Source organism: Nelumbo lutea, chromosome 1 (genome assembly GCF_056320005.1).
Source record: "Nelumbo lutea isolate HS-2025 chromosome 1, American lotus-T2T, whole genome shotgun sequence".
Classification (NCBI taxonomy): domain Eukaryota; kingdom Viridiplantae; phylum Streptophyta; class Magnoliopsida; order Proteales; family Nelumbonaceae; genus Nelumbo; species Nelumbo lutea.
In genome coordinates this window covers 190,299,197-190,322,991 of record NC_142684.1, presented here as the reverse complement: position 1 = coordinate 190,322,991, position 23,795 = coordinate 190,299,197, and the positions used below count along the sequence as shown (strand labels likewise).

The following is a 23,795-nucleotide window of genomic DNA, read 5'->3' as shown; positions in this document are numbered from 1 at the left end:
ACAATTTGGAATTGTTCATTTTATTGTCAATGTTTGGATGCTTGATAAAGAGAATTATATTGCATTATTTGGGCATTTTTTACTTTTCAAATGTCACTTAACGATCGATTAATGGTAGGTACTGGATTGTCACATTTTGAAAGTTCAGGTACTAAATTATCATATTTTGAAAGTTTGGGTACTGGATTGTCATATTTTAAAGTTTTGGACCAAATTGTCATTCGAGCCAAAGTACAGGGTACTGATAACACCACCACATCAGCGTCACATAGGTGTTGGTGTTTATTGCATATGAAACCATGTTTGGTTTCATCATTTATCAAATAAATGCTAAAAAACTAAAATGCTTTAATTTATGTGCATGGAGCATTTAGGGAAACGTTAAATTCTCGTTTCCCCTAATGCCTATGACACTTTTATGGGGTGTTAATTTGAGGTGGAAAGTAAAAATATTTAAAGTAATGCCCAACCAAACAACAATAACAATAAACATTTAAAGCAATAAATGGCACATCTATAAATGCCCACTGAACCAAACATATACTAAGTCATCAAATCCGGATTGACATGCTTGATCTGATTTTTATTTAAGAAATATTATATATATATATATATATATATATATATATATATATATATATATATATATATATATATATTATAAGTAAATAAATTATATATGTTATTTATTTATAAGAGCAAATTTCTTAAACTACCATTACTATTTAGTTAATTGACAAATTGTACCCTTATTGTTTAACTATTGTCTTAAAGCACTCCTATTGTTTCTAACAATTGACCATCTCTGCCCCTACCAGTAGCATCCATTAATATTTCATCAAAATCCATACGCACATGACACCATGTGACATTTTTTTAAAAACCCAATATTACCCTTCATCAAAACGAAATATGAATTTCTTTTTATATTATTTTCTTAAAACTCACTAGAAACAAAACTTTGAAATGTGTTGTCGACCACCTGGCATTTACTTTGAACTAATGGCAGAGATGAGGTAGGAGAGAGCCCAATCATATTCAAGTATACCACTCTGCCACGCTCTACTCGAGGAGAAAAAAAATAAATGGGGCAGCTAAAACAGCAAAACGATAAATATAAGAAAAAAAATAATTGCCTCCTGAAATCGGATTTCAGGAGGACCGTTGCACAGGCCACCATTGCTAGTCCCAAAGGAAATAAACCTTTTTTGGGATTCCACATTCTTGAGGACCATAAGTACCTCAATGCTCCATATGGAGGAAATGAAAGCAAAATTAGTTAGTATACCTTCCACATTTAATATCTTTTAGTGGTTTTCCCAAAGAACTTCATCTTTAACACAACCTCAATTTTGCTTATTCATAGAGTTAGTATTTAGAGTCAAGTAATGTAGGTTGGCTTCAATTACTTAGTGATCCTAATCCCGTCTCCCCTTAAAATTATTGATGACGAGATCGCAATAGCATCCTATATGTACACTCAGCATGCATTAGGAACATCATAGAGGGCAATATTTTGTTGGTATACTCGTACAGTAATAACTTTTCACTCATTAGTTCTTGCTATAATTCCATTAGTCCAGAGGCCATCCTTTTTTATGCATCAAAATTTATTTTTAATTATATTAACTTTGAGAGTAATCCATTATCCATGTAACTTCTAACCCACACCAATTTTCCAGAGTCATATCTTCTTCATGAACCTTCATAAGCTCTATTATAGCCTTTAATTATGACTTTGGCGGGTGGGGCAAGTATTAGGAATGGGGATAGATTCCCCACAGGGATTAAAATTGCCCTCCATCCCCAATCCCTAATGGGGATAGATTCCCTGTGGGGACCCAAATCCCAAAAAATATTCTTAGATAATAGTATTTCTTTGAAAAATAAATTTACTTAAAATAAATAAAAATTTAAATTATAAATAATGTTTTAAATATATGTTGATATATAATATATTTAACACAAATAATATTTAATATATATATATATATATATATATATATATATATATATATCATCATCATTTTCACCACCATAAATTGGACATTCAATGTCCTCTAATACCCCCTAATTTTTGTAATTTTATTTTATTAAAAAAAATTTCCTTCCAATGTTACGATAATGAAGTATTTTATTTTAATCCACCTCCCTTCATTCGTCATTATTGATTCACTCAACCAATTCTTTGGCCAATTTGATAGTGAACCAGCCATTATGATCACACCACCAACTCGTTTTGTCCTCTCTCTCCCCTTGATTGGTTTGGGTATGTCTCTAATACACATCCAATCTTCACCTGTAACCATATTATGCAGTTTCTTGATGCCACATTCCCTTGGATTGGAATGATAAAACCAATTACTTTATTATCAATTTATGCTTGAGATTTTTTTTTCGTAAGGTTTATCCCCTATGAAACTTGTGGCAATTGTTCAACATCTTGATCTACGTTGTATATGTCGCCCCACTGAAATTTGAGAAGTTTGTATATAATAATGTAAATTTTAATTTTTTTCATAATTGCTCCACTCGAATAAAGTAGTAAAAGGTATTTTTTTCTTTTGTAATAAGTAAAGGGAAAATAATGACACCTATATTGTAGGACCTACTTAAAATCTAAAACTAAAATAATAAGAATTGAAGTGACTATTGTACCTTCTTATTTCTTAAAAAATGACAGTTGGCAATCATTAGCCCTAAAAGCTAAGTGGGTCATTCAAACAATTTATTCTCTTTTCAAATTTAGGGTTGGACGCTTGGAGTAGGTTGTTGGATCATGAAAGAGATGAACCAAGTAGAGTCCTTCTATTCTATCTTATTCACTTTAACATTCTTCAATGATGAACACACTTGAGGAGATATTTCTCTTGGTGTTTTACAAATTAAAAAACCTTAGTTATTTATACAAAATTGTTCTATCTATTGTTGTGTTAGGATTAGGAATAATGTTTTTTTTTCCTTCATTTTAGTATTTAGATCAATATATGCTTTAAAATGTTAGGAAAATCTAAGAGAAAAAGTTGATCCATTTGTGAGATGTATATATTTCTCTTAAAGTGTTTAGAGTGAAAATATTTTAATCTTCTTTTTTTTGTTTTAATTATTCAAATGTTATGACTAATTTGATGTTATGATAATGCCTGCCCCATTGATTAAAGGTCATAAATCCACCACTTCTCCTACCCATATATCATCCCAAAAGTTGATTCTTTCCCATTAACAACTCTCTAACCTATTCCTTTCTTTAGCATATCTCTATAATGGAGGATACCCTTCTATGCCCGTGATATTCTTCCTCTAATTTTAGCAATAAAAAATTATCCTTTATAGGTAATTACTTGTTCTAACCCATGCTCAAATGTTGTTTAGTCAAGTGAGGATCTTCCATCAAATCTTGACGATGTAGGTTGCATTCACTAATCTCATTTTTGCATCCAATCATTGTCACCGTTTTATCATAAAAACTATTGTTGAGCCTTATCCAATATTTTTTAAATAGATGATAGAAAATAGAAACGAACTTATGAGAAACTAGGGGATCATACTCACAATGTATTTCAACAATATAATTCCACTGCAATAAAGAGTGGTTTTTGTTTCTAGTTTTATACCCTCTCATTTTTCTTTTATTTCTCTCTTGAACTTGAAAAAAAATAATGTTTAAGTTTTATAAGATAAAATCCCATTCCAACATGTCATAGGCATTTTGTATGTCAATTTTGCAAGCCATAACTATTGTTTCTTTTTTTCTTTTTCCCCCTTTGTAGACATTATCATATGCAATTAGAATGTTATCAATTATTTGCCTTAGTAGAATAAATGCACTATCAAAATGAGAGATCATTTAACAAAGATAAGCCTCACTATATTAACTAGAATGTTAGTAATAATCTTATAAATTACACTGGACAAACTTACATGTCTAAAGTTGTACATTGTTTAAGAGAACTTTTTTGAGAGATTAATGTTATAAAACTTTTCTTTATTTATCTCGTCATTCCCATCCAAGGTTTTAAAAATTGACTTGGAAACAGAACCATTCTAGTTACCAGTTTCTGGGTTAGTGATTTAACTGTCCAGGTCAAATGGTTCGGACGGTTTGCTATATTATGGTAAATATTTTCTCATTTATAAGTTTCACAGGATATTGAGAGGAGATTGTGGAGTTGTCGGTTGAGAAAAAAAAAAGAAGGAAAGAAAGAAAATGAGAGAAAGGAAATAAAAGAAGAAGAAGGAAGAGGAGGAAGATTTGATGTTCACTAGTGGCAATAATGGAGACGATGAGGCAGTGACAACAAACACAAATATCATATATGAGATATGAGAACTCAGATATGAGATATTGATTTCTCTCCAACCTATTCTTCTTCTTCCTTTATCTATTTCAGTCGAATCTCAAATCTGATCATTTGGGTTCGTGTTTCACTTTCTCTCCTCTTTGCCCTCTCCACTTCTTAAACCACAAACCGTTGTTTGGGTCGATGAATTGATGGTTTGGCCGCCTAAGTCAGCAGTTATCTAACCCAAGAACGGATTAAGGGTGAAATGGAATCGATTGCCAAGACAACTTTCAGGTCAAACAGTCCGACCATCTGGGTCAATGACAGTTCAAAAACATTCTCCTACCCAAGTGAAAAGGCCTTCACTACTCTTTCTACAAACTCCCTAATGATGGTCATATATATATACTTTCCTAAAATAATCACCCAAGGTTACATCTTCAATGAGCTTTTCATTCTATTCCCTCGTCATACAAGAATCTAAGCCATGAAATGTTTCCTTAAAATCTATACTTCCCTAAAAAAATCTTTTTTCAAACTTTGAGTGGAAAACATGATATTTTAAAAATCTTGCAACCAACCAACAAATGTCATAAAAGTGGTAACCAATAAGATAATATTTATCAAAATTGATAGGGGATTTTACTAATATGGCTTTCTAGCTAGTATCATGTCTTTTTGGTAGCATATAATTTTTTTTCAACACTTAAATATACCTTGAGTTTTCATAAATTGGCTTAAACAATACCTCTAAGCCTTAGAGATAGAGTTAAATATACCTTGAGTTTTCAAACTTTGTTAATTGTAGACGTATGAAATATGGTTGTTTTTTGCATTGAAATACCACCTTATTCCAACACCATATTGTTTGTTAAAAAACTCCAAAGAGCAAAACTCTCAACCCTTGTGGTAAGCCTCACTTATTAGATTTATTAGAGTTGTACTCGCTAAAAGTTGTCGTTAAGGCTTTCAAGGGGATTATTCAAATGCCAACATTGGAGTAAGTACTACCACGTAAGCATCTTCAACCTATGAGGAAGGATTTTAGGAGACCAAAGGTGTTTCTTCATTGATGAAGAGAAATAAGTGCATGCTTCAACTATATTTTTAGTGATGTGCAATAGTGCTATACATCACTAACATGGCTAGTAAAGATTTGATCTTAAGTGTTAAGTTATGGGAGATTATTGCTAATGTCTGGTTTTTAATTTGTTTGGCTTTTTTTATTTATTAAAATTATCCATTTTGTGTATTTAGAGTTGATATTGTATAATTTTTTTTTCATAATTCTAAGCTATGTTTTAGTGTATGTATGAATTGTGTTCCCTTTTAGTTCATCTAGTACTTTGGAAATTTGAGATATTATGCTCAAAATTTTATTATTTGAATAATAAGTTATGGGTTAAAAGTGGTTATTTTTTATATCAACTTTAAACTGATTATTCTTTCTGATTCATTTGAATTTCAATTGGGCAAAAAATGATGCTAACTCCAAATTAAAATGGGGAACTACGCTCGTTTTGGGTGGGGATTATAGGGTTTGACAAAAAATGATTTACAATTAAAGATAGATAAGCTCAAACACAGTTCAATGATTTACATATTTGAAAAAAAAAACAATCACTAAACCCATATAGAAAATACAAGTTTTAGGCAATCATATGGATTCAATTGAGGAAAAGGCACCACTTTGCAAAATACAAATGGGAAAAGCTTCTCACCGCAAGCTCTAAAATTTGCCATAAACCACAAAAATTATTCATTGTGGAAGATTCTTTGAGGCTTAAGTCGAACAAAGAAGATAAAAAAAAAAAGAAAAAGAAAAAAAAAACATAAGGAGAGACAGGGTTTCAACAACATAAGTTGTGAAGTAAACACATTGGGTTGAATGCCTTTATATTGAATAAGGTTTTAAAAATCAAACCGGAAACAGAACCACATTAACCATCAATGTTCAAGTCAATAGTTTAGCCGACCATGTCAGACAATTAAAACAATCAAGTACATTAAAACATGTACTTTTAATTAGGGTAAGAGGGATATATATTATTAGTATTAGAGGGAAGAGAATGTGAGAAGTGTGGTTGTTTGCCGAGAAAGAACAAAAGAAATAAACCAAAAAACAAAAATGAAAAAAATAAAGGAAGAAGGAGAAGAATAATAGGTGGTGGTGGTGATGTTGACTGGCAACTATGACAGCGATTATGTCATAGACATCATCAACGATTGTCGTCACCACTTGTTTCTCCCCTCCTCCCTCTCTCTTGATTTTCATTTCCCTCCCACCATTGTAGACAATTTCCATTTTCTGTTTGGGTTGTTTTAGTTATTAAAAAATAAACATTTTATTAATTTGTGAATCGTCATTTGGATCAAATGGTTTAACGGTTCAACTATTCATTCATGCTTATGGTTTGTTAACCAATTCAACAATGTTTTTTTTTTTTTTAGAAAATCCATGCCATGTGGTAAATGGAACTGTACAGGTGATTGACTCTTAGGTTGAATGGTTTGACCACTTGGGAGAATGATGGCTTTAAAACCATGATATAGAGGGGGGATATGGTTAAGGGAGGATTATATTTTCTTATTTGGCATGGTTTTTTATGTTAGTCAATCTTCCACTTTAAGATTTCCTCTTTTACATTCTTTTGCATCGATGCCTTTTTCTCAATTTGACCCTTACAAGGGCCACATGTCACTCCTAACTAGTGGTTGAAAATGGTGTTGTATTAGGTTATAATAACTAAAAAACACATTTTCTTCTATAAGATCCATATGGACAAAAATTGTTGGAATTTTTTTTGCATGGATTAGATAAAAAATAATAAGCTTGAACTCATAACATAAAAAAAAAAACCATTAATCACTAAAATCATATAGGAAAAAGACAACTTTTGGGGGGGTTTTGGAGTGACAAAACCTTGTGTGTTTTTTTTTTTTTTTTAAACATGGGAGATTGGGATGAGTGGAGTAGAGAAGAAAAAGAGTGAACTATAGAATGGAGATTTGTTAAGAGAATAAACTTATGTGAGTCTTTAAACTTTAAATTCACATGCCTTCACTAATATATCTATAAAGGGTAAAATTTGAGTTGGGATCTATTGGTGTCATTTAACAAGTATTTTTAACTAGATCACTCCATTAATCAGAAAAATGTGCTAACTAGGCTTGTTGTAGTTGGTCTTCATAGACCAAATACCGTTCGGTAGTCATTTATTTTGAGAGATCTTGTCACTTGATTCAGGGGTGGCAAGTGGGTGAATTGGGTTGGGTTGGGTGAGGGTTGAGTATCAATCCACCCACAATTGACCCTCTAACCCATTTGTCACCCCATTTACTGGGTCATAGTGGGTCAGAACCCACCCATATGACCCACTACTCCAAGGCAAATATTAAGAAAATACAAACATTCTACCCAAACAAAAAAACAAACTTGAAGAAAATTACTAACATAAAAAAGTTGCAAAAAAATCATGAAAAACATAAAAGTTGATATAAATTTGTAGGGGAAAGGAAAATGATAAAATAAAAAATATTGTTTTAAAAAATAGAAATTGCATAAAATTCCAATATTGAAAAAATAAAACAAAATTTTCAACCCAAAACTTATGGAAAAATAAGAAATGATAAAATTCAAAAGAATATTTTTTGAAAAATAAAATAAAAATGTATAATAACACACAAAAAATAGGAACACATAGAAAACAATACAGGAACATCGCAAAAAATATATAAAAATTAAAAACAAAAAATTATAGAAATTGCAAAAAAAAACAAAAAAGAAACGTAAATTGCAAAAAATGGAAAATACAAATAATGGAATTTTCATAAAAATAATAAACATTATAAAAAACAACAAAGAAATATAAAAAACAAAAATTGCAAATAAAAATACATAAAATTGTATAAATTACAAAAAATTTGAAAATGCAAACAGTGTTGTGCAATGGTGGGAAGACCAGAGAACCAATTGAGAAATGGTGCCTTGTGAGAAGGTTTGGGGGAACATAGATATGGGCTCGCACCAGATCTTGAACCTCTGTCACCGATTGTTGCTACAAATGCGAAAAAAAAAAACAAACAAACAAATATCCTATTGTGTTTCTGTAATTGAGGAAAGACCAAAAAGCTGTGGGAACTCAATATTAGTTATCAACTATCATTGTAGTGATAAAAAAAGGTTCTTTGGTATTGTTCTGCAATGGGGGAAAGATGGATCTACACAATCTTCCATCAAAGGTGAAAAAAATAATAATATTGGAGCTACTTGAATCATCATTTGTTAATTGCCAACTACTGTTGCATCTCCCTTTTCTCTCTTTCCATCGGTGATGAAGAGAAACACAATCCTCACGGAGCAATTCAAAACTCATTCGTTAATTGCCGCTTGCTGTGTGCTACATCTCCATTCTCACTCATTTTATCAGTGGCGACGAGTAAAAAGTAAATTGTTGTGAACCTTAGTTTGCTAGTCATCGATTGTTCCTGCATCTCCTTTCTCTGATTCCACCCTTCACACCCTAAAACCCTTACCCCTCGTCGATCCTTAATGTTATGACCCAATGGATAACTCTTAACCAACCCACTTTGACCCTTTTCTCTTGACCCCAATGGGTCACTTGACCCACATAAGAGATGAGTGGATTCAAATTTGCTATCCCTAGTTATTTGAAAGATATAAAGTTTTCTTTTTTCTTTTTTTTTTTGTATTGAATTTTAGGTATGCCTGAACCCCCTATAGGGGTTGTAATTATTTTTATGTTTTTTTTTTTTGATACAACATAGTAGGTAAGCAGCATAGTAGATTGAAGAATCTGAAATTGTGGAGGTGGAGCTAAATGTAGTATTGCAAGGAATACAATTTGTATCATCTATCTCGTTTGGGCATATTTTGATTTGTTCAGACTCGAAGCAGGTGGTGAATGCTACGCAATCTCATGTTTGGATCCCATGGTCTTGCTTTTGGCTAAGATCAGGGAAGTTTGTTGCCATTTTGCTTATGTTTCTTATTCTCATGTTAATAGGAAGTTTAATGCAGTGGTCAATATGTCAAAATTTATTTCCCATATTACCCATATCGGATGTTCAGAACTTTGTGAATATTGTGGAATTATAAATTAGTTTTATACGTAATAAAAAAAAGTAACACTTAATTCTTGAAAGTCAGTGAAAGCTATTAGTGAGACTCGAATCCAGTTAACAAAACCACCACTTACTTGGTAAAGGGGATTTAGTTAGCATGGTTTTGCTCTTCTTCTTTTTTTTTCCTTTAGGTTTAATTTGGAAAGAGTATAAATACAAATATGTACAATATAAATACATAAAAGATTTCATACTTTACATATTTGCATTTGTACTCCTTCTAAACTGAGCCTTATGGAGGGGGTTTATTGTTTAGCCCACCTCAAATAAAGTATGACTCTCACATGACTCAATTAAATTCATTTGTGCTAAATGGATTGTGGCAAGGTTCAAAATGTTGCAACGTATTGGACCATATTAGTTGATACGTATTGTTCTAGTATAAGTCCGAAACACATAATACATAAAAATTATCTCTAGCGTTCCTTTCGTATGCATCGGTCTATATCGGGCCATGTATCAGACTATTTCGGGTCTATATTGGCCAATACGGTTCCAAAAGAGTCCGATACAACCTGATACAAGTCCCATTCTCTCTCATTAATTAGTTAATTACTCCTGTAACTAATGAATAATTTTAAATTTCAATTTCAATTTTAGCGCCTAATTGGAATTATCTTCTCATTAATTTCGTTAATTAATAACCCTTTTTCTCATTAAATTTGCTTTATTAGTATAAAACTATAAACTTAGCAATAGCAAGATTCAAACCTTGGACATTAGGCTTTAACAACTAGAGGTTCACACTAAGCCACATCCATTTGCTTGTTATAGGTTTATGCATTTTTATTTTTAAATAAATCTTCTCTTTTTCTTAGTGTATGCTTATCAATAAATGTTAGAATTAATTATTAACATTTATGTATTAATAAATATAAAGATAAATTATGTTGATTGTTTTAAAACTAATATATATCAATATACATTTTAGTTTTTTTTTTGTTTTTTCACGTTTTAGTTATTCCATCATTTGTCAATAGTTACTAAGTGTGTCCCGGTATCTTGAATTTGATATAGACCATTAAATTATAGTTTTTTTTTATTTTTAAATAACTTATTTACAATCATATAAAATTTATAATTATCGTTATTAATATATTTTTATGATTTATTTGAGTTTTTTAGCATATTTATGCGTATCTTGATTTTTCGTTCGTATCTATACGTATCCAAAGCATATCCTGACACGTCTCTTAAAATTATCTTTCTGATACATCTTACCTTTCCAATACTTAAACCTTGGATTGTGGTATGAGTTTACATGTACAAATTTTATACATGTATGATTTCAAGAACATTTATACATTTACACATGTGTGAGCTCCTTCAATATAAAACCTAAAAAATAGATATATGGGCCCCCACCATTATACATAACTATGCAAATGGGGTGTATGGGTCCCACCAACACACAAGCTTCCACAAAAATGTTTAAAAGCTCTACCAACACACAAATCATACATGTACATTGGTCCAATTGATAAAAAAAACTTTTAGAAAACAAATATGTCTCCCCACCAACACAAAACCTAAAAAGGGTGGAAGAAATGGCTAATCCATTTATATGTAAAAATGTTTTTATGATTTTATCGAATAGTTCAGGCTGAAGTTCCATTAAGCTCAAATAGAGTTTGTATTTTGAAATAAATTTGATTAATTATTCAAACTCGAATTCAACCAATAAAAAATTCAACCCAAGAGCCCATGATCCTGGCTTTATATATACATATGTATTATAGAATATAAAAATATATTTTATAATATATACTATAAAATATATAATATAATATAAAAATATACTATATTTGATAAATATATATCATATATTTATAAAATATAAATATATATCCGTTTTTAAGGCTTTCGAGCTGAGATAAAATTTAAGTCAAACTCGAATTTGAACCTAATAGTATTTTAATGGAACCCAACTTAGCCAAAATCATGCAGAAATTCGTGGGATCGGTCCGATTCGATTACACCCACAAACCGTGGTGGATATCGGGTCCAAAGTCCAAACAGCTCAATTTCATGGTTCATTAGGGTAAAAGAGCCGGAACCGGAACACGTAATAGGGTTAGGGTTTGTCTTTGAGCATGAACGGTAGACTCACAAATCATAATCACCAGCTCTACACGTGCGTGTTTCATCTTCCGTGTAACTGCTCTGCTATAGCCTCTAGTGTAGCACCAAGCCCCATAAATTGCCCATGGCAGCCTAACATTTTCCATTTTCTCTCAAGCACCCCTCGACTGACCTTCACATCTTCACAGGTAAGAAAACTTTCTTTCTTCATCTTCCTCGTCGAATATCCTAATCTCTATTTCTCCAATTCTCCTTCCTACTTCCAAGTTTTCAAACGCTACAAAATACTCGGAGTTTCGTTCTGAGACATCCCTCGATCTACTCTCCGTATTGTAGAACTAGAGAAGAAGGGCGCATCCATGGGTGGGGGAGGCGAACACGGTCACGCAGAAGGAGCACATGGAGATTTCAGAGCCAAGGTATGGAGCATGACCGGAGGCCCGTATTGCAGACCTAAACATTGGAAGCGAAACACGGCAATCGCCATGTTCGGCGTCTTTCTCATCTGCATTCCCATCGCCATGAAATCCGCTGAGCTCGAGGTTTCCCTTTTCATTCTATTATACATTGCATACTTTCAAGCGTTGAATTTTATCATTAGATTGTTCGACAGTTTAAGATCTGGATCCTGTGCCTATACAAATGGTGATTTTATTAATTGAATTATGGGAATATACTTTTGCAGGATCAGTGCTTTTATGAACACTGAGTCAATTGAGTTATGATATTTACTTTCTACAGAATACATTCAGAATCTGAAATGGTATGAGGTTTGGGCTTTGGCAAGCCTGGAAAAATAGATGTACTTGCCGGGAATATTTTAAGTGCTTTATTTTTTAATAATACATTGTTTCTGTTAAATGAATAATGGGATAAATGTTGGGAAAGTAAAAAAAAGTGGAAGCATAACCAATGAACTAAACAATTAAAATAATATTATAACTGATAATACTAAATTATCAATTGCAATAAATAAACAAATCATGGCAAAATTTTATCCCGAGAGTTCATTGTTCTTTAGTCGGCTATTATGGTGTCAACAAAGAGAAGGGTCCCCTAAAATGTCATATAAGTGTTCACATGAATATGAAATCCATTTTGAAATGCCCATGTAACATAGTAACAAAGTACCTTTCAAAAAAAAAAGAAAAAAACATAGTACCAAAGTAAGGTGCTTGATCATTTTGTTGGGGAAGATCCTGGCTAATTCTGAATTAGGAGTCCAAACCAATCACATCTCTTGAACATGTGAGGAATTGCCTATGGTACATTTGTCTATTATATGATTTACAGAGGGGCCATTACTGGGTGTAATGGTAAAACCTCAGGCAGGCATGCATGAGAATGCAGATTTGAGTCTGAGGATGGACACTTTGTGTCCCTCCCTCCCCCCCGACCCAAAAAAAGAAAAAACCAAAAAAGGTTAGGACTGTACCAAGTATATCCTATAGCTGGGACCAACGTTGGGTAATGACCTTTTTTTTCCTTATTTATTGTGTGTTTCACATGTCTTCAACAAGTCATGTAATTGTTGGCAGTATGAAATGCTTATCATCATAATCATTTCACCCATTGATATTCTATCATTTGCATAGTCTCTCCTAGCAATATTATATGCTTTTTATTTGCTCCGAGTCCTGAAATGGAACCATGGTCTATTTTGACTAGTTTAGCAGCTGGAAGCTACTTAATCAACAGTGTATTTCAGATGCTAATGATTGTTATATAATCTAGGTATTACTTAATCATAATCTAAGTGTTCTGCCAACTATTTGGGGTCAATTCCATTAATTCTGTTTGCTCGTTCAATCTATCATTGGCTCTTTCAATATACAATTAAGTGCAAACATACTAAAGTAGCTCTCAACTTGGCAATGAAAGCTCAAGATACTTCTTGATATTTCTTCCCTCATAAGATTGTCTGGGAATAAATTGCTTGATCTAGGAACTCATTGGTAGGGGGTGTTCACTCTGCATTTCTAACATCCTGCCTCCCTAATCAATGTAGTTTTCAAGGCCCTTGGATCTATTCTTGTTCACCTCCCTCCTTGCAATCTGAGAATTTTTTGATAGCTAACAGGGTACCATTTCATTAATATAAACAAAGATTGCAACGAGGTATAAATACCCCTAAAATACTTGTCAAAAAATTAAATGCCCCTAAAACACAGTCATTACAAATGAGCCCAATACAGTTACCCCTTGACTTGCTAAGGAATCTGCCAACCCATTATCATCCCTTGGAATCCACTGAAAAATTACTGTTATTCCCCTTAATAACCACTTAATCTTCTTCACGACTTCTCATTAAGTCCTGGATGCCTTCTTTTCATTGCTTATCCAGCTTACCACCACTTGAGAATCCCCTTCAACTATCGGCCTTCTCACATTTAACTCTTGCTATTTGTGCCCTATAAAGTACAACAAGCAATTCAGCTCTAGTGAATCTCCTAGAGCATTAAGGCCCGAGAATAAGGCTATGATCCCATCTTTATCCCTAACCCCCCAATGTCTGAAGGGCCTGGGTTATCAAGGCTGCTCCCACAAAAATTAAGTTTTATAAAGTTCTGCAAAGGTGGTTGCTGAACTTTTAAGTATCCTATTCTTCCTTGTAGATGAAGATGCTACTTCCTTCCAATGTCTTATTATATCATCAAAAGAATAGGGTGAGAACAAGTCCAAGGATTTGACCCAATGAATCACCCTTATGACGTTACGTTCCAAAATTGCTTCCACATTTCTCTCTTCTTCTTGAAGAGTCTTGCAGTTATTTCTCCCCAACCTGTCCATAATACAACAGCTCTAGTGCATCTCCACAAAATTCTTCCTCTTTTCCTTGATCACCTGAAAGTTCTAGAGTGTTGATTTTTCCATGATAGACCTCCTAACAAAAAACCTCTATTTTTAGGGGAGCTAGTTTGCACCAAACCTCACACACGGGAAAGGGGGACCCAATGAGAACTTGTGTAACCAGGTACTGGAGGAAAGAGGCACAAGAAGAGGAGCCTTTGGGGTCGGGAGTCCAAATTCTCTCATCAAATTTAAAATGATCAATGAAATCTAAATCAAGGGTTTGCAAAAGTTCACTGACAAGGGAGCATTTAGCCTCTCTCAAATCTCTTCTGAAACCCAAGTTCCATGCCACCCTCTCAGAAATTGAATAAAAGAAAGAAATAGGGTCATTTTTGAACAAATAAATGTCATAATGAGAAGGGAAAACATTTTTAAAGTAGAAACACCCACCAAAGGTCCTTCCAAAACAAAATTTTAGACCTTGAGTAAGAATCATACCTGATGAGATTAAGGAAAAGGAATACCACATAGATAGCTTTCTAGGGAGAGGCTAACATAGCTTTTTTTGATACACCAACACCCTAGCCATTTTGCATCAGCTCATGTAAACTTACCATCACCTTGTGCCAAAGCTTCTTACACTCCAGAGGGAATCTCCACAACTATTTCCCCTGGAAGTGTTTGATTCTTGCAAGTCACATTCCCCACCCCTTAGGCCTCCATGTTTCTTGTTTAATACACTTTTCCTACTTCACTAAGTGGTCCTTCTTTCCTTCCCTAGGTTCCCAAAGAAAATCCCTCATTAGTTTCTCCAACAAGTTAGTCACTTTCTTGGGTACCTTAAACACTGAGAGGTAGCTAGGAGGTTTGCCAAAGTAGATTTTTTTTTTTCTTTTAAAGGGCTACACAACGGGGGTAGCCCATCCCCCAAGCCATAACCCCCCAACCCAGGTGCAAGCGGGATTCGATCAAGGGTATTCTAACACCTAAAGAAATGTAATTATGCTTCCAAGCTGCTAACCTTTTTTCAAACCTTTCTACGACTAGTGTCCAAAAACTAACATTCCTTGGATTGCTCCCCAATGGTAGACCTAAGTACTTCAATGGCCACACACTAGTTTGACAACCTAGGACCTCTGTAATTGCTTCTAATTCACTTTCTGCTAAATTCACCCTTGCTACACAACTCTTCTCAGGGTTTACTTAGCTAGAGATCTTTTTCAAAAAGATTCCATAACAACCTCAACCTTCTCATCTGTTGCAAGTTAAACCCATCACAAAAAATTATTGTATCATTTGCAAAGTGTAGGTGAGTGACTGCCACATCATTTCTCCCTACTCTCCACCCTCTTACTAGACCCTCTTGATCAGCTTTAGAAATCAGTCTACTTAGGACAAATGCAATTAAAGTGAAATTGGGCCTCCCTATCATAGGCCTTTAGAATCTGGGAAGAAATCCCTTACCACACCATTAACCAATACAAAGAAATGACTAGTAGACACCCAACTATCCACTTACACCATTTTCCCCCAAACCTAATTCTTCAAAATCTCTATCAAGAAAGACCAATCCACTAGATCATAAGCTTTCTCAATACCCAACTTACAGACAAACCCTTCGCTATTCCTTCTTTTCTCCTCCATGCACTCTCATTGACTATTAAAACTTGGTCCACTATTTGCCTATCCTGCACAAAGGCCCCTTGGGCATGTTTGGTAATAGAAGTGAGTACCACTTTCAATCTCAGAGAAAGGACTTTCACCACTATTTTGTAGACACTAGTCACTAGGCTGATTAGCTTAAATTCTTTGGGGTGTGCAGCCTTTGGATTTTTTGAGATCAACACAAGAAAGGTAGCATTAAGCCTTGGTTTTATTATGCCTTTCTCATAAAATGCAGTGAAAACCTCAAACAAGCCAGGTTTGATTATATCCCAACAATCTTGGTAGAAAGCTAAGGTAAAACCTTTTGTGGCCCTGGTGCCTTAGATCTATTTGTGGAGAAAACAACATTCTTCATCCTACCAGAACAAATCTCCTCTCCAACATAACTCTACAAGACCCATCTAGCAAAGACCAATCCAAGCCTTCCACTTGCAAATGATCCTCTGTTGGTTTCTTGAAGATTAGTTTGAAATGGGTGACAAAAATACTTGCTTTATCCTCTTGATTAGTGACCTCTGTTCCATCCCTTACTAACTTGGAAATAAAGTTCTTTTTCTTTCTCCCATTTACCACAACATGGAAGAATCTAGTGTTGCCATCACCTTCTTTTATCTACTTGTACATGGATTTTTGCCTCCAATTTATCTCTTCCCTTAAGAGAGTGTCCTCTAATTCTTTGTTTTTTTTTTTCTAAATTCCATCTTTGGGATTGATTGCCTCCTTTCTCCTCTGGTGTGGTTGATTTCTATGCCCACTTTCATCCAATTTCAAACCTCTTTCAGTCTTTCTTGGCTGTTACCACCAGACAACGCTTCCATTCCCCTTTACTCTTGCAAATGGAAAGTTTAGAAGACCCTGCATAACCAGCCAACTTTAATTAATTCATCTCCACTCTAGGAGCTTCTTGTGCTGAGAAGCTCGGGTTTCTCAACCCTTCTGCCTTCTTTGACTCCCCCCCCACCCCCGGCAACCATCAAAAACTGTTGGCAAGCATGTTGCCATCTCCTTCCATCCCTCTGCTTTCCATCCTTCAGGGGTACACACTATTTGCTTTGGACCTTGTCCAAAGAACTCTGTCAAAGTTATGTAGCAGCCTTTCCCATTTCCTTTTCTATCAGCAAGATATATTTTCCCCCCTGCTTCAGTCGAGCTTTTACAAAACCCACTTCTTTCAGTGCTTATTGCTTCATCTAAGAAGCCTTTGAACCACTCTGTTGCTACACCCACCAATAAAACTGTTGTCATCCTCAGCTTCCTGACCTTCAAAGTTGGAAGTCCTCGTACATCATCTCCTCAGCTACAAAGATCTTGGATTCGATCTTATGAGTTCTTTTCCAACCTGCTGTGTGAACAAAGTCTTCTTCCCCTTTCATTATCTCCATTTGCTACTCCAACTTGCCCTTGTTAAGCTTGAAGGTACTGACTCCTCAATCATAGCTACAGGCAATGATCAAAATTTTGATACAATGTGCCCCATGTTGGGCGTAGTATCTTTTTTTTTAATACAAAATTATATAAAAGCGGATGGTTTTTAATACAATGTATGTGTGTGTGTGTGTGACCTGAAACCAATTTAAAAAGAAAAAACTAGAAAAAAAATAAAAGCGGATGGTTTTTAGTACTGGTACACCTCTGCTAATACATGGGCGTAACGATACTTTGAACAATAGCTACAGGTTCCTCATCTTGGTTTTCATAGCGCCATCCTCTGAATCAGGCTGCCCTCATTTTAAAATCTGCTCCTCACAACACAAAGTAACATCTCACAAGTTGAAATTTGTTTACAATCTGAGGATTCATTGATATAGATAGTCTAAACTAGTGTACTTACTAGTTGAAGCGTTGCCTGGCTTTTGACTAGGCTACATATTAGGCACTTAGATGTCTGTCACCTTGTTGAAAAACTTTGGTAGGTGGTAACTGTGCCAATGATAAGTGATTATCTCACTTATTAATATATTTATGTGAGTTTGTGCAACCAATTTTGGGTTGACACAAGTGCATGTAGCACTCAAATTAGGTCTCTCTCTCTCTCTCTCTCATTTCGAATTGGGGAGGCTAAGAAAATCTTGTCCTTTTTCCCCTAAAAAATCAGATGACCTTCAATATGTATGATGGAATCAAATGAAGTTGAGCTACTTTCACTAACAAGGGGCTTAAACCAGCACAGTTATGCAGTCAATGTATATTGTCTGTGCATTTGTGCATGTATGTAATTATTCAGCCAGTTGGTCCTTTATATGCTAGGATCACCATTCCATCCTTACAATATTGCTCTATTATCATTTTTAGCCTTTCTCTACTCTTTTTAGTCTTTTTGACATATATGTCAGTTTGCTCCTTGCTTGTGCTACCATGACATTTGTTGCATGCAAGTATGGAACTAAGCTACCTTAAGTAGTCTTTAAACTAGATGTTATCACCAGTCACTGCCTTCCTTTGGATGATGATGACCTATGTGGGCATCGGGTTTGGGAATACATGATATGCAAAACTTGAAACTTTGCCATGGGGATGCTAGGTATTATGCATGTAATAATCTTTTGATGAATTAATTGATTGCTCTCATAATAAAAAGCAACCTTTTTTTGATTAATAACAGTAATCCATTAGATTAATAAAAAATGTAGTTACAGAACTCTAGGGAGAGATAAAAAGGCTTACTCTCTCTAGGAGGACAACAAAGAAAAAATTACAGAACAGCCCAAAACATTTGATCCCTTCCCACCCCCTGCTTTGCCAAGGCATTTGCCATTCTCTTAACCCACTGAAAAGGGATTTCTAGTCCTCTAGTTAGCCACTTAATCTCCCTCCTCTCATTAGCAAATTTCCAAAGTCCACTATTTTTTTTTGTAGCCAGCTTAACACCAACTTTTAGTCCCCTTCGACAACTAACTTTTGTATATTCAATTCCTTAGTCTTCCCTATCCCCTCTAGTACAGCATAGATCTCAGCTTTAAGAGAGTCCCCAACCCCAATGGGACCTGAATACATTGCAAGCACCCTCCCATCCTCATCTCTGAAGACCCCTCCTACTCCTGATGGACCTGGATTACCTTCACTACTACCATCAATGTTTAGCTTTGTAAAGCCACAGACTAGTGGTGACCACATAGGACAAAGAGATGAGAGAGCAGGAGCAGAATTTGCCACCTCCATCTAGCTATTCAGCAACATGTTTGTAGAAACATCAGCAAACAAGTCCAAGGATTTAAGCGAGTGCACCACCCTAATTGTTATTATTTCAACAAGGCTTCCCTATCCCCTCTAGTACAGCATAGATCTCAGCTTTAAGAGAGTCCCCAACCCCAATGGGGCCTGAATACATTGCAAGCACCCTCCCATCCTCATCTCTGAAGACCCCTCCTACTCCTGATGGACCTGGATTACCTTCACTACTACCATCAATGTTTAGCTTTGTAAAGCCACAGACTAGTGGTGACCACATAGGACAAAGAGATGAGAGAGCAGGAGCAGAATTTGCCACCTCCATCTAGCTATTCAGCAACATGTTTGTAGAAACATCAGCAAATAAGTCCAAGGATTTAAGCGAGTGCACCACCCTAATTGTTATTATTTCAACAAGGCTTCGCTATCCCCTCTAGTACAGCATAGATCTCAGCTTTAAGAGAGTCCCCAACCCCAATGGGACCTGAATACATTGCAAGCACCCTCCCATCCTCATCTCTGAAGACCCCTCCTACTCCTGATGGACCTGGATTACCTTCACTACTACCATCAATGTTTAGCTTTGTAAAGCCACAGACTAGTGGTGACCACATAGGACAAAGAGATGAGAGAGCAGGAGCAGAATTTGCCACCTCCATCTAGCTATTCAGCAACATGTTTGTAGAAACATCAGCAAACAAGTCCAAGGATTTAAGCGAGTGCACCACCCTAATTGTTATTACTTCAACAAGGCTTTCTTTACTTCTTTCATTTTCAGGAAAAGTTCTGGGCCTTCTGGCATTCCTTTCCTCCCATAGGGTTCAGCAAATAGCAGTCCTTACAGATCTCCACATAATTCTCCCCCTTTTGTTAGGCCATTGAAGGAACAAAGAGCTAAACAAGCTTTGAATATTTGGTAGTGGGGTCTGCCTACAACCAAATAAGGAAAGAAACCAAACCCAAAGATCAACAGCAAAGGGGCAAGAAATTAATAAGTGGTAGGAGCTTTCACCATTAGCCTTGCAAAGGATGCACCAATTAGGAGACATGCACCAAAAGGCCTTTTTCTTCGGAGTAAGTCAAATGTATTACACCTTTCCAGGAAGGCTTCCCAACAAAATGCTCCAATCCTTGGAGGAATCGACTCACCCCAGACATCCTTAAATGGAAAATTTTGTGCAAAATTATTGGTCAAAGGCAAGAGGGACTTAAAGAAGGAAGCACAAGAGAAGGTCCCAGAGGGAGCTAGAGTCCATAGTCTCTTATCCCTCTCAGAGGGGTCCAACACCACCTTGTTCAAGATCTGAACCAGATTCAAGACACCTTCAACCTCTACATCCCTTAGGCCTCTTCTGAACCTCAAATCCCAATCAAACCCAAAGTTAGACTGAGAAGGAACTAGAAAATTGGACACAACCTTGCCTTTATACCTGGAGAGGGAAAACAAGGAGGGAAATTGGTCTTTCAAAGGTACCTCACCCACCCAAGGTTCAAAGTATTGGGCGTATCGTATCTTATCTTTTGAAAACGATACGGTCTGAAACGCCTGTTTCCAGGGGTTTCGGATCCCCAATTTTTTTAATAATAAAAAATAGGTTATAAGCTTTCCAAAAAACCAAATTTTGAAAAGCAAACTAAAAAAATAGAGTTTTGGCCGTTTCTAAGTGCCGATACAATACAGCTGAAACTCGTATCGTATCGATACTTTGAACCTTGCACCCACCCAAATGTGCTCCCAAATTTTTACCTGATTTCCAGAGCAAAGGTCATACCTGATGTGCTGCAAAAAAGAAGGAAGAATGTGATGTATTGATTTCCAAGGAGAGGCACCCTTTGACCTTGCCAAAGTTTCTGAGTCCCAGCCGCCATCTGCCTGACCATGAAAACTCAGAAATACCCTAGTCCACAGCTTATCCTCTCACCTTCCAACCTCCACAGCCATTTCCCCAACAAAGCTTCATTTTTCTTCTGAATGTTACCTGATCTTAACTCTCCATCAACCCTACTTTTAGAAGCCAAATCCCAATTCACCTTGTGATCCTTCCTCTCCTCCCTTGGTTCCCACAAAAAGCCCCTCATCAACTTCACCAAAACCCTACTTATCTTCACTGGAATTCTAAAAACAGATACGTAATACACAAGCAAATTAGCCAATGTAGACTTAATCAAGGTAATTCTGCCACCTAAAGATGAGTAATTCTTCTTCCAAGAAGCCAATTTCTTAGTAAACCTATCAATCACAGGACTTCAAAAGCTCTCTCTCCTCGGGTTATCCCCTAGAGGCATCCCCAAGTAATTCAGAGGCCATTGAGACACCACACAACCCAAAGCTTTAGCCCTCTCCTTTATCCTGTTGTCATTGGCATATGATTTTCTAATTTTATGTTTGTGTTCTCTTGATTCTTCATTTCCTGTATACATAATGTATTGAACGTAAAACTCTTCTTATATATAGCCCTTTTGTAGGTGTGGTTCTCCTCTTGCATTAGCAGTTTTGTTCTATAAACAAAAAAAAAAAAAAAAGGAAAATAAGAAACTATTAAAAAGACTTAAAACAGATCAATATTTACTGTTCCTTTCTGATCCATGTACTTTGAAAGATTTTTAGTTCGAGAGCTAACGGGATAATTTTCTTGCAGCAACGTCCGCATCATCCTGTCCGTCCAATTCCTTCACAGCTCTGGTGCAAGAATTTTGGAAATAAGGAATATTAGTTGTAACTCTTTTAGACTATAAGGACAATAATGGTTAAACCTCCCTATCTTGCCATCTAGCAATGGCAAAGAACAAAGTGCTTTCTTTTGGTTACTGCAAAGGATCTGTTTAGTACGTGGTGTGTTTTTGTAATGGCTGGGAACAATTGAATCTGTACGCTTGATGGATCGACCAATCATCATCAAACTTGTTCATTCTACTCAGTGTCAAACATAATGTCGGATTAATCAGGCTTAGGGGTGTTAACAATATGTTTAATTTTGTTTTTCAAAAAAAGAAAGAAAAAACAACTGCTACATCAAAATCAATTGTTATAAACTTAAACAGGATCTTCTGAAGCATACAAAACATACTGAAAGCATGATGAGTTAAACATGCGAAGTACGGAAGATGTTCTGAATGTGAGACTAGATGCCATGTTCTGTATTCACACACGTTTTGCATTCAGCAAAATCCTAATTGGCCGATAAATCCAATAAATCATAGTAGGAAAAAGTATTAATTAATGAAAACTGGTTAGGTAACATCATATCTTCCCTTTCGGGACTTGTGCAAGTACGGTAAGGTGGGCTTGCTGATATGATACATGAAAAGGCGGAAAATAAAGGCAACCGCGTACTTATCACACTTTATAAATCAAATCCTTGAGATGGGGGAAGGACTGCCGCATCCCACACATACCCCGCATGGATGTGTGAGAGAGAGATGAACATTCATGATGCGATTATTCATAATTCGGCCTTTATTTTTCTCCTATTATGGTCAGATAAAGAAAATGTACAACCACCTCTCGACTCCTGTTGAGGTTGAAAAAGCATTTTGTGGGACACTAATCCTCCAACTGGGTAGGACCAAGTATTACCCTCATAAATCATCTTATCAATTCTCATTGTTGTAAGCTGATTTTCCTTTTTTTTTTTTTAAATTTCCAACTAGTGACGTACATGTGATACGCAAGGGAAGATTCAGTCCGCACAAAATTATGTCTACATTGTTTTCAAAGCCTTTTTCAGCGATGGACTGGAAACATCTCCATAATTGTCTTTTTATTCATGGGGAGGTAATACACGTCTGCAAGGGGCTGTGAGAGTGATTTTGTGAGGATCAAATCCGATTTTATATTATACATGTACATAGAGATAAAAAAAAAGTAAAAATATAAGTCGGGGTGCAAGTCGGGCCGGTTGAATTGGGTTTATGGTTAACTCAGGCCTGGTCTTAAAATTTGGGCTTAAGGCCCGAGTCTGAGGTTAAGCCTGATTTTCTCAACCTGAGCCCAACCCACCCTGTAATTTGATACACTCAGGTTGGGCTCAGGCCTGGGTTGGGTTCGAGTTGTTAATGAACCCACTCTAAAATTATACATATATAATTGTATTTATGCAAATATATTTACATATATTTATGTATGTATGTCAATATATATGCAAAATATCTATATCTATATATATATATATATATATATATATATATATATATATATATATATATATATAAATATGTATGCAACATTTTCATACACACACATATTTATAATTGGGTCAGGTTCGGGCTACCTAAAGATTTGGCCCAAGCCCAGCCTGAAAAATAAAAATGCTTGACTTCTTAAACCCGATGACTAAATATCTAAGCCCAGCTCATATAAAATTTCGGGTTGGATTGATTCAGACTCGGACTGGGCCCATCCAAGTTGCACCCCTACATATAAGAGTATATAATATGATACTCTTATCTAAGTTTTATAGTTGCACACTTGCACCTAAACTGATGTCCATTTTCTTTCAGCAGATCAGATTCTTATAAGTGAACCCATATTGCTTTGCTTTCAGCATGCATACAAAAGATGTTATCAATGTGTGATCGGGTGCCATGCTCTATATTCACACGACTTTTGATTTCAGTATAACGCTCTTATAAATTATAACCCATTGGAGCATGGAAGTT

At 35.3% G+C, this 23,795-nt stretch overlaps 1 protein-coding gene across 2 annotated transcripts; it reads left to right on the top strand.

Moving 5' to 3' along the window:
- The first annotated feature begins 11,564 nt into the window (after positions 1–11,564).
- On the top strand, positions 11,565–22,050 carry LOC148879997 (uncharacterized). Of its 2 annotated transcripts, XM_088961780.1 has the most exons (3): positions 11,565–11,698; positions 11,847–12,052; positions 21,776–22,050. In XM_088961780.1, exons 2-3 carry the CDS (start codon positions 11,870–11,872, stop codon positions 21,848–21,850), a joined length of 258 nt encoding a protein of 85 aa, XP_088817906.1. In that variant the 5' UTR covers positions 11,565–11,698; positions 11,847–11,869; the 3' UTR covers positions 21,851–22,050. The 2 variants fall into 2 exon arrangements, with proteins under 2 accessions (XP_088817906.1, XP_088817907.1); XM_088961781.1 differs by lacking the exon at positions 11,565–11,698 and having other exon boundaries at positions 11,725–12,052.
- The last annotated feature ends 1,745 nt before the right edge of the window (positions 22,051–23,795 follow it).

Coding starts and splice junctions, on each gene's coding strand:
- LOC148879997 (XM_088961780.1), top strand. CDS start 11,870: ATGGGTGGGGGAGGCGAACACGGTCACGCAGAAGGAGCACATGGAGAT. Junction 12,053..21,775: donor TGAAATCCGCTGAGCTCGAG/GTTTCCCTTTTC, acceptor ATTTTCTTGCAG/CAACGTCCGCATCATCCTGT.